The sequence below is a fragment of the Lithobates pipiens genome, unplaced genomic scaffold (genome assembly GCF_037356315.1).
Source record: "Lithobates pipiens isolate NorthernLeopardFrog02 unplaced genomic scaffold, aLitPip1_a1.2 Scaffold_28, whole genome shotgun sequence".
NCBI lineage: Eukaryota > Metazoa > Chordata > Amphibia > Anura > Ranidae > Lithobates > Lithobates pipiens.
The window spans coordinates 157,400,967-157,421,347 of record NW_027507789.1 but is presented as its reverse complement, the minus strand read 5'-3'; the positions used below and the strand labels follow the sequence as shown (position 1 = coordinate 157,421,347).

The 20,381-nt window shown below is 40.4% G+C and overlaps 1 protein-coding gene across 1 annotated transcript; it reads left to right on the top strand.

Moving 5' to 3' along the window:
* Positions 1 to 13,962: 13,962 nt before the first annotated feature.
* Positions 13,963 to 18,247, top strand: HOXB1 (homeobox B1). The gene is made up of 2 exons (XM_077458480.1): positions 13,963 to 15,026; positions 17,019 to 18,247. Exons 1-2 carry the CDS (start codon positions 14,201 to 14,203, stop codon positions 17,339 to 17,341), a joined length of 1,149 nt encoding a protein of 382 aa, XP_077314606.1. The 5' UTR covers positions 13,963 to 14,200; the 3' UTR covers positions 17,342 to 18,247.
* The last annotated feature ends 2,134 nt before the right edge of the window (positions 18,248 to 20,381 follow it).

Genomic DNA, 20,381 nt, shown 5'->3' with positions numbered 1-20,381 from the left:
CAATGGGAAGGGGCGTTTTAGGAGCGTTGTATTCACCGCTCCAAAAGCGCTGCAAAGAAGCTGCTTGCAGGACTTTTTTTGATGCTCTGCCAGCGCAGCGCCTCAGTGTGAAAGCACTCGGGCTTTTACATTGGGATTGCAGTTGCAGCTTCTTTCATGCGCTTTTTTTAACGCTAAAGCGCCTGAAAAACGCCCCAGTGTGAAAGGGATCTTGGTGTGAAAGCACTCGGGCTTTTACATTGGGATTGCAGTTGCAGCTTCTTTCAGGCGCTTTTTTTAACGCTAAAGCGCATGAAAAACGCCTGAAAAACACCCCAGTGTGAAAGGGGTCTAAAGGCCTTGCGCTCCTCCACCTTCCATTTGAGGATGCCCCACAGATGCTCAATAGAGTTTAGGTCTGGAGACATGCTTGGCCAGTCCATCACCTTTACCCTCAGCTTCTTTAGCAAGGCAGTGGTTGTCTTGGAGGTGTGTTTGGGGTCGTTTTTATGTTGGAATACTGCCCTGCGGCCCAGTCTCCTAAGAGAAGGGATCATGCTCTGCTTCAGTATGTCACAGAACATGTTGCCATTCATGGTTCCCTCAATGAACTGTAGCTCCCCAGTGACGGCAGCACTCATGCAGCCCCAGACTATGACACTCCCACCACCATGCTTGACTGTAGGTAAGACACACTTGTCTTTGTACTCCTCACCTGGTTGCCGCCACACACGCTTGACACCATCTGAACTAAATAAGTTTATCTTGGTCTCATCAGACCATAGGACATGGTTCCAGTAATCCATGTCCTTAGTTTGCTTGCTTCAGTAAACTGTTTGCAGGCTTCCTTGTGCATCATCTTTAGAAGAGGCTTCATCCTGGGACGACAGCCATGTAGATCAATTTGATGCAGTGTGCGGTGTATGGTCTGAGCACTGATGCGCTGAACCCCCACCCCTTCAACCTCTGCAGCAATGCTGGCAGCACTTATACATCTATTTCCCAAAGAACAGTGAGAGGGATAACACCAAATTTAACACACCTGCTCCCCATTCACACCTGAAACCTAGTAACATTCACGAGTCATGTGACAACTGGGAGGGAAAATGGCTAATTGGGCACAATTTGGGGTCTACCAGGGCTCGAGTCCTGCGGGAACGCGTGGGAACGGCGTCCCTGCACTTTTTTCACAGCAGGAACGCCGTTTCCTTTGCAGGACTAGAGCCACCTGAGGCTCTAGCAGAGGCATCAACTAAATAGCGGACCACGGGCCAAGTCGGTCAATGATCTGTGCGGCCCCGGCGCGGTCACGCCATTTAAGATGTGCTTTCTGCTGCTGCCTGCTAGCTGTGTTGTCTTCACAGAGCTGACATCGGAAGAGCAGCACAGCGATGCACGGAGGGCAGGGGCTGGCCCAGTTAACTGATTGGTTAATAGAACCGCTCTGTATTCTATCAACCAATCAGTTAACTGGGACAGGTCCCGCCCTCTGTCCATCCTTTTGCTGCACTTCCAATGTCAACTCTGTGCCTCCGATGTCATCTGCTGTGTCCTGTGTAAGGTAAGACAGGGAAGAGGGCACTGTTATGAAGGATGGAGGAGGAAAGTATCAGAAACTGAAAAGAATGAGGAGGGGTGATATAATAGGGAGGCAGGGCAGGAATGTGAAGGGGGGTTCTACAAAGGGGGTGAGAACAGGAATGTAAAGGGGGTGCCATAAAGGGGGTAAGGACAGGAATGTGAAGAAGGGTGCTTTAAAGGGGCTGAGGACAGGTTTAAATTTTAAAACTGGCTACTTGGTCATCTCCTGTACTATGTCGCATTCGCAGTCTGGTCATCTCCTGTATTATGTCGCATTCGCAGTCTGGTCATCTGTAGTCGCATTCGCAGTCTGGTCATCTACTGTAGTCGCATTCGCAGTCTGGTCATCTCCTGTACTATGTCGCATTCGCAGTCTGGTCATCTCCTGTAGTCGCATTCGCAGTCTGGTCATCTCCTGTAGTCGCATTTGCAGTCTGGTCATCTCCTGTAGTATGTCGCATTCGCAGTCTGGTCATCTTCTGTAGTATGTCGCATTCGCAGTCTGGTCATCTCCTGTAGTCGCATTCGCAGTCTGGTCATCTTCTGTAGTATGTCGCATTCGCAGTCTGGTCATTTCCTGTAGTCGCATTCGCAGTCTGGTCATCTCTTGTAGCATGTCGCATTTGCAGTCACTGTATTTTCTGTGAAATATATATATATGCATATGAGCGTATCATTTTTTTTGGTGAGGGAGTGGATCTTGGGTGGGAGTTCCCACACTTTTTTCCCCAGGACTTGACCCCTGGGGTCTACTCATTTTTGTTGCTAGCGGTTTAGACATTAATGGCTGTGTGTTGAGGTATTTTGAGGGGACAGCAAATTTACACTGTTCTACAAGCTGTACACTCACTACTTTACATTGTAGCAAAGTCATTTCTTCAGTGTTTTCACATGAAAAGATAGAATAAAATATTTACAAAAATGTGACATACTGTATATATAGCACTAACAGTTTGCGCAGTGCTTTACAACATGAAGGCAGACAATACAGTTACAATACAATTCAATGCAGGAGGTATCAGAGGGCCCTGCTCACAGTAATTAGGACAGTACAGCACTGTGTAAAGCACTGTTTACAGCACTGAATAGCATAATTATTAATCGCACACTTTCAGCTCTCCCTATCTATTCCAACACACACTGACAAATGCCTGCTGGAAATACAGTCTTTGATCATTAGAGGTCTGGCACATTAGAAATCCTCCACTACTGGCTATTCTAAAACTGACCATTTCTGATGATCAGCGACTGCAGTTAATCAGCTGCAGCCACTGATCAGTGTATTCCAAGAGTGGTGGGGACCACTGTCGGAATACAATGGGGGGATTTATTAAAATAGAATAGACAGAATTATGAACAGATGTGTATCGCAACCAATCAGCTTGTTCAGTCAAGCTTTAAAAATTAAAGATGAAAGCTGATCGGTTGCCACACACAACTGCTCCAGTTTTTGATAAATTCCGCTCAATGTTCCCTTAACCAGTTCCCGACTTTTCCTTGCATGTCAATGCAAAAAGTGAGTATTGTCACCTTAAAAGAGGCGCTCCAGTCTTTTTTGCGTTTATTAAAAGTAAGCAGCTCCAAAAAGTGTAGATGCTGACTTTTAATACACACACTCACCTGTCACACAATTCAACTACGGTATGTGGTCATCCGGACTGTCACTTCTCTCGCTTCCTCTCCCCGGTGCCAGCATTTCAACTGTGGGCATCTGGCTGTGACAGCTTGCGGCTTTATAGCCGGTGCGCATGAATGAGTCGCATTGCGCATGCTGAATGGTCTGGCAGTCTTCTGGGACCTGTGATGTCTCCCAGAAGACTGCAAGGGAGAAAGGGCGAGAGGAGAACTTCTGCTCAGATCGCCCAAGTTGGAGCATGTACCTGTCAAAATTAGGTACATTCTCCCCACCCCCCCCCCCCCCCAAAAATGGCATGCCAAATGTGGCAGGGAAGGGCGGAGGAGTTCTTAAAGCAGAACTTCCATTTTGTGGCAGGAGATCCACTTTAAGACTGGAAGTATGTTATTAGCAGAATCACCAGGTGAATACAAAGGACAAAGGACCGAAAAAGAAAAGAAATGCAGCCACTACAGCAAAGAACTGGTAAGCTTCAATACATTTTATTTTTGTTCTTTGGTTTATATGCACTTTAATATAATGCTAATGGCTATTGCAGACCTTTAAGCCCAGGTTCACACCAATGCGATCCAATTATGCAAATCGCACTGCGTTTTGCAAACCAATTTTGGGGTGTCATTAACTTAACATACGCTCTGCAATCAGTTTGCATGAACAAGTTGCGATTTTGATGCAACGCAGAATCTATAGAAAATTTGTTGTGAAATCACAACGCATTTTTAGATTGTAAGCTCTAACGAGCAGGACCCTCTGATTCCTCTTGTACCAAATTGTAATGTAGCTGTAATGCCTGCCTTCATTTTGTTAAGCGCTCGCAAACTGCTGGGGCTATATAAAACCTGTATAATAATAATAAAAAAATAATAATCTAGTGTGAACCGAGGCTTAAGGTAAAAGCCAGCAATTTTTTTTGTTGCCCATATGATCTTCCACTGTGTATCCCTGTGTTACTCAGGCTTGCCACACATGTTTTATGCCCCATACACACTATCAGATTTTCTGCTGAGTTTTTCCTTCAGGTTTACTAAAACCATGTAGTAGAAGGGCCTGCCTGATTGCATACACATTGAAACTCCTAAGGTTTGACCTCATATTATATGGTTTTGGTAAATCTGAAGGAAAAACTCAGCAGAAAATCTGATAGTGTGTATGGGGCTTTACTTGATTGTTCACTCTCCATTGGATTTACTATTTACAATGTACTTTAACTGAATTTAAAAAAAACACAATGCATAATTAGGTAGTCTGTAAATAAATTGTATGAGAAGATTGTTATTGGTGAGACCAGCATTGGGACTTGGGTGTATTGACTTTGAGACTAGGCTAAACCCACGTGCCATCCTCCATCTGTTGGGATGGTCAATCAGCAGGAACGTTAAAAAAAAAAAAAATCCCCTGATAGTTTTAGTAGCTGTGTTTTCCAATGGGTGTACTTCATATCACTAGTGGTACTTGATCTCACTGTAGGAAGGGCAATCCAGGGCTCAGGATTTCTATGCCAAGCTTTAGAATATACTTACACTAGTACTGGTCAAAGGACACAATGGACATTCTGTACAAGACAGACTAGACTTTCCTTCACTCCTCTCTTTTGTAACATATAACATACACCTTGAACAGTCTGGCACATTTTCTCTATAAAAAAAGAGGACCGGTCATGCTAAGATACTCTAACATTTCAAAGAGTCTCAATGTACAGCAATTAATGCTTCCATTGTTTTAAAATACTGATTTTCTGCCAGCCTGGTCATTGCAAGTGAGGCTTGAATGTGTTGCTTGACTTGAATTTAACTAGCCGTGTATGCTGGGGGAGGAAAAAAAGAGAAAATGAGAGAGTGTCACTTGAATGACAGATCTAACTCTACTGGGGCTGCTTACATCACAAGCAAGATGCAATCACATGCTATGCAATCACACTCAAGGGTTAATGATGAATGTTCACAGGCTGTTTAGGGAATAAGGTAAAGCTGTGTTCACTTCAATCACCCAATCACATGCAAGCAAAAAATTTAATTTTTTATTTCATTGCACGTGATTTGCCATTCAATATGAACACAGTTAAGCATACTTTATTTACTGAGATAAGTGGCCATTCCCTTTGTTATGAGAACTGCCTCGATCCTTCATAAATGAACTCTATAGAAGAACGATTCTCAACCAGGGTTCCATGGATCCCTGAGGCTCTTACATAGGTGACTAGGGGTTCCTTGAGCTGTGGCTAAAAAAGGACCTCCCATGTGGTGGTGCCTGAATAGTTCCAGCTCCAACACCACTTGGCAGAGCAATAGGCATGACTGCAAGGCTACTTTCACACTGGGGTGTTGCTGGCGCTGGCGGTAAAGCGGTGCTATATTTAGCAGAGCTTTACCGTCATTTTAGTGGTGCTATGAGGCCACTAATGGGGCATTTTTAACCCCCGATATCGGCTGAAAAAGGGTCAAAACCGCCCGCAAAGTGCAGCGCTGCCCCATTGTTTTCTATGGGAAGGGGCGCATTAGGAGCGGTAAATACACCGCTCCTACAGTGCTCCAAAGATGCGGCTTGCGGGACTTTTTTGACCGTCATGCAAGCGCATCGATCCAGTGTGAAAGCCCTCGGGGCTTTCACACTGGAGAGACAGCAGCGGCTGTTTCAGGGTGCTTTGCAGGAGCTTTTTTAGCGCTGTGGCTCCTGTGCTCCCAAAAGCTGTCCAAAGCTCCCCAGTGTGAAAGGGGCCTAAGGGGGGGGGGGGGGTGCATTCTGAAACTCACTGTAAAAGGAGCATTCTTCCCACTTACCACCATCAATGTAAGTGGCATTTTCCCAATGACCACCAATGGACTAATCTTAGCAGGGGTTCCCTGAGACCTGTAAATTGTTGCAAGGGTTCTTTTGGGATACAAAGTTAGAGAAAGGCTTACCGGATGACCCTGGCTTTTTCCTGTTGCATCTCTCACAAATACCACTACAGACATATAAAAACTCGGTTCTAGGCCACCTCGTCAATGAGGCAAAGGTATGTATTGCCTGATGTTGGAAAGACCCTAGGCCACCATCAATTGCAGTATGGCTTAACAGGGTCAGAAACGTAGGGGCCATAGAAGACCTGGGGCTCTCGGCCCAGGATAGAAAAGAGCAATACATTAAAACTTGGGCAATATGGAATTTATTTGTCTATTCAGAAGAAAGGAAGAGATTGTTGGGGAATACAGTAGGGGAATGAGTCCGCCCCGTTTTTGAAACGTAAAATAATATGGAGGTTCCCGACCCCCACTGGGAGGGATGGGGTGAGGTTTTATTTTTATTTTTTATTTTTTTTCTCTTTTTCTCTGAGTTTGCTTATGGGTTTGCTTTGAGGTTGGGGATATTTCATGAAATATAAAATTAAAAGGAGGAATGAGCTATACTGTGTTGTCTAAGGGAGGAAGAGAGGGATATTAAAAGGTAGAGGGGCTATGGAAGGGAAGACATATGAATGTATAAAGTTGAATATGTTTATTTTGAAGGGTATACTTGGAGAAGTAATAATATCCTACTTGAATTGATAGTTGATAAGAAACGAACCAGGTATTTATACAATTGTTGATGTGTACTGTATTGTATGTTCCTCCTTTTGGTATAAATAAAGAATATATATAAAAAAAAAAATTGAGAAAGGCTACAATAGAATATACTTAGAAGGGGTTGCGGAGAATCACCCACTTACCCACTCATACTAATCTTCATAGCAGACCTCTGGTTCTCCATCCCACCACTGGAGCCCTCAGAAATACCTGGTGCTTCTGGGTATGGCCTATGACCTTCAGCCACTCCTCCAATGATAAAATGCTTGAGCCTAAGTGGCCAATCGCCAGGCATGAACACTGCTAGGTGGGGGGAGCAAGTAATTGACCCTGTGCAAACCTAAACCAACACAGAACTTATACAGGGTAGACCAAAATATAAAAATTTTCTAAGAAGGTATCTGTCAATGGTACCCCAACATGGAAGACGATAATACGAACTGTATAAAAAGATAGCGACACTGACAAAGTGCAATACTATAATGTATGGCACCTAGCACTGAAAACCAGATTTTCCAATAAAAATACAGAAAATGTATCTGCAACATCATAAAAATTTCTTTAAGGTTGTAAACTCCTTTAGAAGATGAACCCCTTTATCTGTTTTAATTAAAGGTCTCCTGCACATGAGCAGATTCAGAAGATCTGGCTATTCATCTTTGGACAAGGCACTTTATTAGATTATTTAAAGAATAACCACATATATACTCAGATAATCATTGTAAAATCTGGAATCTCAGTGATACAACGGGACATTTCATTGTTAATAAACAGATGGTAATCAGTCTTCTTTTGCCAAATGATGCTAATGTTGGCCAGAGACACTGCGGTGATAGATTGACTTTTTCCACCAAAACTCTGATATCTGGCAATTCTCCAAATGGCTGAATAGCAGCAAATAAAGAAGAGGGATTGGCTTTCAAAACATAGAAATTTATCAGCATCCTTGAAAATACTTCATTTTACTCATCTAGCAACATTTCTTCAAATGCATTATTTTATCATTGGTTTTCAAAGGTTAGGATTATGGTAAGTACTTCTCCCAGCAGAAGAGCTTTAATGGCAAAATTATTAAAGTATAATTAAAGGCAACACTTTTTTCAGTTTTGGACAGAGCAGAGAGGGGTTAGAACACCTGTCAGTTTTTATTGTTGTCTGTGCCCCCCTTAGGGAGATTTACCTTTTCCAATTTGTCCTATTTACCAGTTTTATTGAACATAAAAGTAAAAAGAAAATCCCATATTTTGGGTTGACATAAGAACAGTAATAGAGGGGAAATCTACCAATGGGGACATTAGTTCTGGGTCATCCCGGGATTCCTTCACTTTTTAGGGATTTCCTCCCACTTCCTATTTTGGTTACATGACAGGAAGTGAAAGGAAATCTCTCCTATAGGACACAGATGGTAAAAAATGGACAAGAGTTATAACCCTCCCTTAATCCATTCACAATTTTTAAAAAATTGCCTTTAGTTACACTTTAACCACATCTCGAACATAAGGCATACATGGAAGTGCAGCTACAGGCATCATCTCAGTATCTTTCTTTTCAGCCCTCTCATGTAAAAGCCATCAAAGCGGCTGATTATCTGCTGGATTGCTTTTAGAGGTAGGAGAAGGGGATCTCCCCCCCCCCCCATCACCCACCGTGCCTCTCTGGGCTCTCCCATGTGATTGGAGAGCCGGGGACCCATTTGGGCACTTCTGCCAGGTTACCACAGAGTCGGCTGTGGACCAGATGGTCTCCGGCCATCTCTATGCTCCTGGGAGGCCAGAAGCGATGTCATGACATCACTTCCAGTTTTGGCAGATGTAAACACTGCCATTTTTGTTTCTTGAAAACATAGATCATTTTCTTTTTAATCTCATGTTTTTCAAGGTAGAGGAGAGATTTGGGGTCTTATAGACCCCAGATCTCTTCATAAAGAGGACCTGTCCTGCCTTATTTCTATCACAAGGGATGTTTACATTTCTTATGACAGGAATAAAAATGATAAAATAAAAATAAAGGAACAGTGTAAAAATAATAATAATAATAATAATTTAAAAAATAAATAATTTAAAGCACGTCTGTCTCCTTGTGCTCGTGCACAGAAGAGAAAACACATACGTAGATCACGCCTGATTATATAAACAATTTTCGCACCACACATGTGAGGTATCGTCGCTAATGCTACAGCAAAAATTCTAGCACAAGACCTCCTCTGTAACTTTATAATGGTAATATGTAAAAAATGTTAAAGCATTGCCTAAGGAGATTTTTAAGTACTTTAGTTTGGCATCATTCTGCTAGCGTGCATAATTTTAAACCATAGACAAACAAGATATTTTGGGGGCACACCCTAAAAAAATGCATAAAGATGGTGCTGCCATAAGACCATACAACAGAGCAAAAATATTACAGTGCACACATGCAAAACTAACATTTACCTCCAGCAAGGCTTTTTAAAAACACCTAGACATTTTCAAAAAACAATATAAAAAAATGGGGATTTGGTCACACCATATTGCTATATGGTGCTTAAGCCCACTTACTGCGACAAAGTATCCCATGATTGGTGGGTCCTACACTAGCCATAGATTAGAATTTTAAACCATGACACATTAGAAACCTATTTACCCAGCATTATCTCATCTTTTATATTTCAGCAGAAAATTGGGTTATATACTGTATTTTTTTATTTTTTTTGCATTAAAATTCATTAAAGTGTATTTTTCCCAAACAAAATTGCATATGAAAAAAATACTGCATAAATATTGTGTGACATAAAAAATTGCAACATGAACCATTTTATTCTCTAGGGCCTTTGCTTAAAAATATATGATTAATGTTTGGGGGTTCTGAGTAGTTTTCTAGCAAACAAAATAATGATTTATACATGTAGGAGAGAAATGCCAGAATTGGCAGAGTAGGGAAAAAGTTAAATATTATAAATATATATTTTTACCTAACATTCACATTCTGCTCAGGTGGGTTACTACGGGACACTGAGTGAGAACAGTGGGAGAATGTCTATCTTTTTCCAATTTTGATATAGCTTCTATCTGAAGATCCAAGGTGAAATTACTTTTAATATAAAGCTGGGTGGGGCATTATCATTTGTAAGGTGTGGCAATTCTTCACTATATGGGTATTTAGCAATATTGGCATATCATGCTGTCAGGTTGGCATCAGCTCTTAACTCACTTGACCTAAATAATTTTTCTAATTTTGACATGGCTTTCTCCTGTCCTGAAATCAAAGCTAAATACTTGTACACCACTTATGATACTGAAACCCAACTGGGACATTATCATTTGTATTGTGGGGAAATACCTCATGGGTACTTAGCAGTGTTGACATGCCATGCTATCAACCTGACATCAGCTCTTAAAGCTGAACTCTGGACACCAAAAATGTTTTAAAATATTTTCCTCAATAGACACAATATAGCCATAATATATCCATTCTGTGTTCTCCAACTGTCTTTGCAAACCAAGATACTGCCTTGTAAAACTAGCAGTGACAGCATCACTAGGCTGTAGTCTGTACAGAGATCAGAGCTATGGGAGGGATCCAGCTGACTCCACCCACTATAAGCAGCCTGTAAAAAAAACTACAGGAGGAGGCGGAGACAAGACCAGTCAACCTATACAAAAGAGAGCACAGCAGTGACTGGTCTTTATTACAGGAAGTTCCTGCACAGAGACAAAGTTTGACACTGGATCACTGCAAAGATCTGGAAGAAATACACAAATCACACCAAGATTCAACTATACAAAAATACACATACCACTTAGACAATATTTATCTAGCCTGGAGTTCAGTTTTAACTCATAATCTCAACAAGCTTGGTCAAAATGCCTCCTTCAGAGCAAAGCAGACACCCCAGACAATTGCTATAACTGCCAGGAGAGATCAGTGAAGCCTTGGTGCTCCCTAAATTGGTTTACTTTAGCTATTTTAGCACAGACCACTTCCACAATACGCTAAACAATATCAGGAACATTTTTGGATTTGTCCCTACCTTAGAACAGCAACAATATACCAGGGAAATCTCTAAAATATGAGGCTATCCTACTGTTTGGACTACAGGATATCTGATTATGAATAAAAGTCTTATGTCTATGGGTTTGGTATATTAAAGGAGTATAGGCTGTTTACCTAGCAAAGTCAATGAGGATGATTTACTAGAGGAAAATAGGATGTGCATGTTGCAAGTGCAGTTGCACTCTGCAAGGATATTTGCTCTGGAGCTTAGTAAATGAGGAGAAGCTCTGCTGACTTCTATCATCCAATAATGTGCAACCAAAAATGTTTTGTTTTTTGTTTGTTTGTTTTTTAGATTTTCCTTGCTTGTGATTGGGTATTCTTTGAAAGTAAAGCTTCACCTCATTTACTAAGCTCTGGAGCAACTGCACTTGCAAAATGCACATGAGTTTATTTACTAAAGGCAAATAGACTGTGTACTTCTGCAAATGCAGTTGCTAGGGGCTTAGTAAATGAGAGTGAACTCTGCTGACTTCCATCATCCAATCATGTGCAAGCAAAAATGCTGTTTTTTTTTTTTTTAGATTTTCCTTGCTTATGATTGGGTATTCTTTGAAAGTAAAGTTTCACCTCATTTACTAAGCTCTGGAGCAACTGCACTTGCAAAATGCACATGAGTTTATTTACTAAAGGCAAATAGACTGTGTACTTCTGCAAATGCAGTTGCTAGGGGCTTAGTAAATGAGAGTGAGCTCTGCTGACTTCCATCATCCAATCATGTGCAAGCAAAAATGCTGTTTTTTTTTTTTTAGATTTTCCTTGCTTATGATTGGGTATTCTTTGAAAGTAAAGTTTCACCTCATTTACTAAGCTCTGGAGTAAATGCCCTGGCAGAGTGCAACTGCACTTGCAAAGTGCACATGAGTTTATTTACTAAAGGCAAATAGACTGTGCACTTCTGCAAATGCAGTTGCTAGGGCCTTAGTAAATGAGGGAGAGCTCTGCTGACTTCTATCATCCAATCATGTGCAACCAAAAATGCAGCTTATTTTTCCTTGCATGTGACTGGGTATTTGTTCCAAGTGAAACTTCGCCTCATTTAATAAGCTCTGGAGCAAATGCCCCTGCAGAGTGCAACTGCACCTGCAACATGCACAGGAGTTGATTTACTAAAGGCAAATAGACTGTGCTCTTCTACAAATGCAGTTGCTCCAGAGCTTAGTAAATGAGGGAGGGCTCTGCTGACTTCCACCATCCAATCATATGCAAGCAAAAATGCTGTTTTTTTTTTTTTGTTTGTTTTTTTGTTTTTTGATTTTTATTTTCCTTGCATGTGATTGGGTTTTCTTTAAAGTGAAGCTTTACCTCATTTACTAAGCTCTGGAGCAACTGCACTTGCAGAGTGTAACTACATGTGCAAAAGTACACAGTCCATTTACCTTTAGTTAATGCTCCCTATGTTCACTTTGCAAGAGGGTATGATCACTTTAAAAAAAAAGGAATAATAGTAAATGAGGTGAAACTGTTTTCATTTTAAATCCCAATTAGAAGCAGGGGAAATAAAAAAAGGACATTTTCTAACACATGAATGGGTACATAAATTGAACACAGCTTTATCTTATTCACTAATATTCAGTCTGCAAATTGAACATACTCTTTGGAAAGTGAATATGCACAGCCTCCACTCAACCTTTAATTATGAGCACATCAAAACTCCCTTTTGCCTGCTTTATAAAGCACAACCCGACAATAGGAAAGGTCAGGCGTATGCTTAGTGCTTGGATGGGTGTACCAACATCAGATGTCATTTTATCTCTATATAAAGATTTGATGGCACATTACACAGGAGACAAGAACATTACATAACTATGTAACCAGTAAGCAGAAGATACATAAAAAATGTAACACTTTCTACAAATATAAAACTACAAACATCAAATTGGCCACAAGGATATGGTACAAAAAAAAAAACAAGAAATGTCTTCTTCACAGCTGGTGATACAAAAAAGCAGCATGAGATGTGAAGATAGCACACATTTCATTACAGGAAAGACTTGCAATTCATTAGAAATAGCAGAAGCAAGAAGATTGAAAGGATCTGTAACATTTTTTTTTTTTTTTTTTAAACATTACCCTGAGTGGCAATCTAAAACACACACTGACTGTACACAGCACAATGCAGATCTTTGTTCCAATGTTGGAAACAAACATCATTTATAGGTAACACAATTCGTGTCCCGTGTAATCAGAGGATCATTTTGAGTCACTAGATTCAATTAGCCCGGCTAAATAAAATAAATAACTGATTTAAAATCCAAATCAAATGAACTGCCCTTATGCAACCCCAGCCGAAACATTAATTAGATATGTAGAGGGCTGCGCAGGGATGAGAAATGGGGATTTCTTCCTTGCAGCAATGACCCAATAACACCCACTCTGCATCTGTGTGATGTCATATTTCTAATAAATGGCAAATAATACATTTCCATTTAAAAAAAAAAATGTGTGCTGTGGTCCTTTACCTCGGTGAAAATCATTTAACATCATAAATATAACACATGGAGGGGTAAGCACAGGGATCCTGGGGGATCTATAACACAGCACAGTACAAATTGTTCATTAAAAGAGATTTAGGGGCCAGCAGAGTTGTCCATGAACTCCTGTCCCCAGACTCTGGGACTTGGTGCAGCTTCTTGACAAGTATTACAAATGAGGGTGGGCGTCATATTGTTAGATGCTCTTGTCTACCATGTTGTAACAAGTAAATAAATGTTGCTTACCTAACTGTTTCCTTTTAACGGGAGAACTGAGTGGGAGAGACTTATTTCCCAATCCTAACCCTTTAACAAAGACACAAGAGGAGAGGAGACACTTTCCTGCCACCAACCCAGTGGGCTAGGAGTGGGACACCAAGATGAAGGATTATCTCCAAATTTGTTGGTTTTAGCTGCTAGACTGGTGTGTTTTTGTGAGTGGAGACAAGGCATCAGAAAACTGGATTTATGGATTATAGACAACCCTATGGCCATGCTACCAGCAGGACAATCTCTTATTGTAGGGTCTTGGTGGGCTTTCATTGCACACAATGTTATAAATCCTTGTCAATTGTCAGAATGTATTGCTGCACCTTTAAAAGAAAATGTGCATCTTATTTATTTGTTTATTCGTTCATTTATTTATTAATTACAGGAGAACAGTAATAAAAAATAAACACAAAAAAAGCAAAAATAAATAAAACAAAAAGAAATAGCCAGCATGATCCCTTTAAAACTGGCAGATGGAGAATCAGGAGGAGAAAGAAAGGCTCTTTCGATTAAAACAAAGTTCTCATCCAATTTGCCAGATCCTTTTTCCCCCTTTTGCTTGAGGTCCTTTAACACTTAAAAAGTCCTGAATAAATCCAAGTTTTCCTTTGGAGGCTCTGAAGAAAGATTCTGACGCTAAAGTGTCGTTATCAGATTGATGGGCCGGGTTTGATTGAAGTTTCTTTGTCATGCAAATGTCATGGGCCATGATGGATGGGCTCAGATATCTGACAAGCTTCAGGAGGTCCTCAGCCATTGGTCCCCTGAGAATCACGTGCCTTCTCAGTGAGAGACAGAGGGGTTTGAAGCCTGGCAATCTATGGATGGAAGTTTACAGCTTTGACATACTACCTAAAGGTTGTAGGGCAGGAGAAATCCCTCGAAACAGGTTGACCCTCCTCCATCTCTGGCAGATGGACAATACCAGAATGGGCTCCTTTTTGGACTATGCAATTTGTAACCGTGGGACTAGTGCCTACTCACCCAGAGGATACCACCATTTAGATCAAGGGACACCCACCTATCCAGCGTGCCCGGGTACCACTACCAGTGACATTTATAACGGTGATGGACGTTTTATTGTAGGGGGATCTGGTCCAGTCTCCAATCAGTTTCACCAGCAGAACCCCAGCTATCATCATCATCTTCATCCCTCAAGCGCAAATTTAGCCTATGCCAGCTCAATCCCTAGTTATACATCACAGACTTGCAACCAGGGATATGGGCACCAAGTCTACATTAGCCAAGAAGCAGAAGGGACCTATTTCCAGAATCAGCCTTATCCGACCAACACAGCTTCAAACACTGGCTCAGAAGGATATTGTGGAGCAGTGCCAGGAAACGTGCATTTCCAGCAGCACTCCTATGGTCAGGAACAGCAAGCCTTGCTACAGGGCTACCCCAACCATTCCCCCCTATTGCACGAGGACAAGGACCTCTCCTGCCAGCCTGAGCAGGCATCATCTAACCCGACCTTCGACTGGATGAAAGTGAAGAGGAATCCACCAAAGACCAGTGAGTATAAGACACTGAGACATGACTTATTACCTCTCTTTTGGTTGGGCCTCAAGTTCAGTAAAAAGTGGGTGAGGATCATTAGCAGCTCATCCATCTTGCTTGATGGCTGCAAGCCTTGCCCAGATCACTGTTTAACTATCATAAACCTTTCATATATTTCATCTTCTCAGTAGCCCTGACACATTTAGCATTGTCGGGGAAAATAAATAATAAAACAGCTGAATAAATCGAATTCGTCTTCTGTCCATGTAAGAGTCCATTCTTTTATAATTTATTTATGGCTTGATATCAGAGGGCTAGCTAGCTGGAGCTTCACAGTCAGGTGATTGCTACCTTTAAATCTTGCTTTTATTCAGTCTATCAAGGGGGTATTGGGGGAAAAATGTACAGTATTCATAATACTAAAAACACATAGAAGTGGATAACCTGAAAAGTGATATACTGAAGTTAAAGCCTTATATACCAGAGAACCTTATATACCAGAGAACCTTATATACCAGAGAACCTTATATACCAGAGAGCTTTCCACAGTTTTCAGGTTGGTCTCAAACGCTATATTCACATCAATCTATGCAGCGCTCATTGGGGGGTCTGTATATACTACTAAAAGTGGATAAATTAGAAAATGAGTGGGCTAAAGATGTACTGCTATATACTGTGAATGTCCAGCTCTCTGGTATATAATAGAATATACCTATCTAGTCGGGCCTTAACAGTTTTTTTCTTGGTTGCTCCCAAAAGCTATGTTCCCATCAAGTCCATGCAGAGCTCATTAGGGTGAAGAAAACAGTATGCATTCCACTAATACAAAATAAATAAATTAGAAAGCGAGCAGAATGAAGGTAAAGCTCTACTGCTATATACTGTAAGGTCCAGCTAGATAGCGCTCTGATATATAATAACATATAACAGAGAGTTATCTAGCTTTTATCTTGGTTGTTCCCAAAAAGCTATGTCCTCATCAAGTCTATGCAGAGCTCATTGGAAAAAAAAATCTGTATGCATACTACTAACACAAAGTGAATACATTAGAAAGCGAGTAGACAGAAAGTAAAGCTGCACTGCTCTATACCAAAGAGCTATCTAGCTAGAACTTTATAGTTTTTATCTTGGTTGTTCCCATAAGTTCTGCCTCCGTCCAGACTATGAAGAGGTCATTGCACAAAAAAAAAATAATTTATACATGACACTAACGAATATTACAGTGAATAGATTAGAAAGTGAGTAGACTGAAAGTAAAGCTGTACTTCTATATACCAGAAAGCCTCTAGCTGGAGCTTAATAGTTTTTATCCTGGCTACTACTATAAATTATGACATCATCTTGACTATGAAGAGGTCATTGGAAAAAAAAAATCTGTATACATGCCACTAACGAATATTATGAGAGAGTATCTAGGAGAGGGAGACTGAAAGGGAAGCATCACTGCAAAAACATGTAGGCTACCATTGATTGACTCTCCCTTTGAAAAATGTCGTTTGACTAGCTGTTAACGCTTTTACAATGACCTCAATCCTTTCTGACCTGAAACATGTGCAGACCAGGACATTTTGTTCTGACTTTACTAGCCCCCTCCTTGTTCCAGGGCAGCGACTTAAAGTACTGAGGCCAGTAATACTTTGAGACAAGCATTGGGGCCACCAGAATTTTGAGTCAAGTATTGGGGCCACCAAAATTTTGAGTCAAGTATTGAGGCCACCAGAACTCTGAGTCAAGTATTGAGGCCACCAGAACACTGAGTCAAGTACTGAGGCCACCAGAACTTTAAGTCAAGTACTGAGGCTACCAGGACTTTGAGTCAAGTATTGAGGCCACCAGAACTTTGAGTCAAATATTGAGACCACCTAAACGTTGAGTCTCGATCAGGTATGGTTCTATTTTTCCTGTAGCAGACCTTTCTTTGCCATAGATAAGAAGAGTTTCAGTTACTAGTATCCTTATTGAAATCGTTATGAAAATGTACATCTAATTGCTCCATTTCTGTAACAGCGAAATCAGCGGATTATGGGTTGTCCTCCCAACAGAACAGCATGAGGACCAACTTCACCACCAAGCAACTAACGGAGCTGGAGAAGGAGTTCCACTTTAACAAGTACTTGACACGGGCCAGGCGGGTGGAGATCGCTGCCACACTAGAACTAAACGAGACTCAAGTGAAAATCTGGTTCCAGAACCGGAGGATGAAGCAGAAGAAAAGAGAGAAGGAAGGATTTTCTACTGGGGTCACCAAGGGCTCATTATTAAAGGAGAGCAGTGAAGCATCAGACTTGTCCAGTTCCACCTCACCTGACACCTCTCCGAACTCTTTGTAAGGGACTACCATGGACAGATCGCACTGGATAAAAAAAACAAAAAACAAACAAACGATTTTTTTATGCAGAGGGTGTAAATAGTCTATTTTCTTCTACAAAAACTCCTTATTTATATACAGACACTCGATTGTTTGAAATCCACTGAACAAAGGGAGCTTAGACAGGTTCTCTCAGGGAAAGTCTATGATGTCACAGGAGATGCACTTTAAGGCACCTCCATTTGGTTGCTGGGCTGCCCACCTCTGTGGGTTTTATTTATGTATATATGTCAAGTGTTTCTTCCAGATTCCAACCAGATTGTTTTCACAAGGGTTATCACTCCAATAGTTAGTGTGCGCTAATAATGAAACACATTTAATGGTGGCCACACATGCATTTATATTATCATTCAGAAGCTCTTTCGATGGTATTAAGCCTATCAAATCGAAAATAAAAATGCAGAGACCCTCCAATCAATCAATTTTCTTTAATTTCAACTCAACAGAATTTGCCAATCACTTCTGATCGCACAAACTAATATCTGTGTGTGCCATAGAATCGATTCTTATACAGATCTATTATAGTTTGTAATCATTTAATAATGATCCATTGCATTTTGGATTATTTTCAGTTGACAGCAAAAGCACAGAAACATATTTATGTATGTTGCATTAATATTTTAATTAATGATCAATTACTTTTTTTTTCTTTTTTCGGGTGTATGACCCCCTTTATAATTGGTTTCTTCAAAACAACTACAAAACCAGTGCCTGTAGACCGTAAAGAATGTGTTTAAAACCAAAATGATAACCCCGATTGCCTAGTCTATGTAATTTACTATGATTGCTAAGTGACATTATGTTGCTTTCAGGATGCTGTTTGACGATAATAAGTAACTTGTTCAAATTAATAGTTTTTTTTTCTTTTTTGCGGTAAAAATAAATTCTTGTTTCACTTATTGTAAAAATTAAATTTTTTATGTTTTTTTTTTATATATATATATGTTTTCACCGTTAGAAATAAATCTACCTCAATTTAGAAGTCATATGTTTGGCTTGTTTTCTCTATAAATTATAATGTATATGGGGTAAGTGAACACTTTAAAAAAAAAAAATGAATGAAACATTGTAAAAGGTAAATAGGTGTAATTATCTAATTATGGCTAATGGAGACAATTTTATGACTTGGGGTTGCAACTCATGAGTGAGATGAGTTGTTTTTATTTGAAGGCTTTAGGATGGAATGGCTTGTCACCAATCAAGTCACCTTGGTGGGAGCTTACATAGCTGCTATTAAAGAGCTCCTTCAATGATAAATAACTAGGGTTAGGACAGAAGGATATGGAGTCTACAAAGGGAAGTCTTCCTGTTTCTGATCCTGAATACAACAAAAGCTTGCATGGTTACCATTTAAAAGTGAAAAGGGTCTCAAAGGGTGTTCATGTGAACATGTATTTATATTCCAGTAGTCACACCCTGGAGACAGGATGGGAGTTAGGTGATTGCAAACTGCAAATACTCTTTCATCCTGCATGGAAACTTTGATATTTAAGTGGCACACTTTTAAAGTTGGTCATGCCTGTTTACATCTACTAATCTACTATTTGAGACTTTATTTATTTATTGATTTATTTGTTTGTAGCAATATACAAAATCTATCTAGATTTCTATTGCTGCCCATAACCCAATTTTTTTTTCTAAACATTCAATTTTCTAATTGATAGTGGAGATCAATTTCATTTTCGACCACAGTCACTAGAAAATTCGAAGGAGCAGGATGGGTAAAAATTCTTGAGTGAACAAAATTTTACCTACAAGTGTGTTTTTTTGTTGGGGGGGGGGGGGATTGTACATATTGTTATGGAACCTGTTTAATACGTCTGGGATTTCTTTCAAATTGTAGGTCTGCACAAAATTTTAAGAGTTAAAGCGGAACTTTACTCTCTCAGGCTGGGTCCACACATGTCCGGTTGCGGTTTGCAGTCCAAGGTCTGGTGCGTTTATGTTCACCGCTTCAGGCACAATTCAGGTGTGAAATTGCGCACCTAAATTGGACCCAAAAACGCACAGGACCCTTTTGAAAACCACACAGCGGCCGCCCCGGATAGGCGTGAACTGGCTCCATTGAGAGACGGTCACATTCACATGTTATGCCAATTGGATAGAGTTGGAAATGCATCCAAATCGCATATATGTGAACCCAGTCTTGACCAGTATTGATTATTTGTAATCCATAAGCTTCTAGCATATGTATTTATTACATTTACATTCATTCAGTTACTTTCTGGTTTTAATGCCTAGGCAAATGATGTCATTCATCCCAGGAGTCCTCAGAGGAAGGGAGGGGTCTTTTCAGCTCAGCAAACCCTCCTGCTTACATGCTTAAGCTAAGGGCAGATGGATTCTAGGAAGCAAATGCTACATTAATCATCTACTCAAGATGGCTACAGCCAAAACATGCTAGGGAGTGTTTTCTCAGCAAAATAAAGCATTGAGACATGAATGGATGGGGGGAGTTTGCTTTGAATATTAAAAATAATTCAATTGTGTTTTTGGTTAGTGGTGCTTAGAAACAGTGTAGTTCTATTTTAAATCAATTGGGGGCATTTACTAAAATGGGAACTTGCAAAATCTGGTGCGTCTCTGCATTGAAACCAATTAGCTTCCAGGTTTTATTGCCAAAGATTAATTGAACAAGCTGAAGTTAGAAGCCGATTGGCTACAATGTACAGCTGCACCTGAATCTGAGTGCTCCAGTTTTAGTAAATCTCCTCTAATGCTGACAAGAAAGAATGTTCTGGCAAATGATTTTTCAAGGAATATTTGAATGAAAATCTAACTATGTCTATCTATCTATCCATCTATTTATCTATCTAATCCGCCTTTATCAACCTTTTAACCTCTGAGGAACCCTGGAAAGAATTTTCAGATTTGGAGGAACCCTTGCTAAAACCAGCTAATTGTGGGGGAAAATGCCTTTTACATTGGCAGTCAGTGGGAAAATGTCGCTTACATTGGTTTTCAATGGAAAGAATGCCCCTTACATGGTTTTCAGTGGCAAA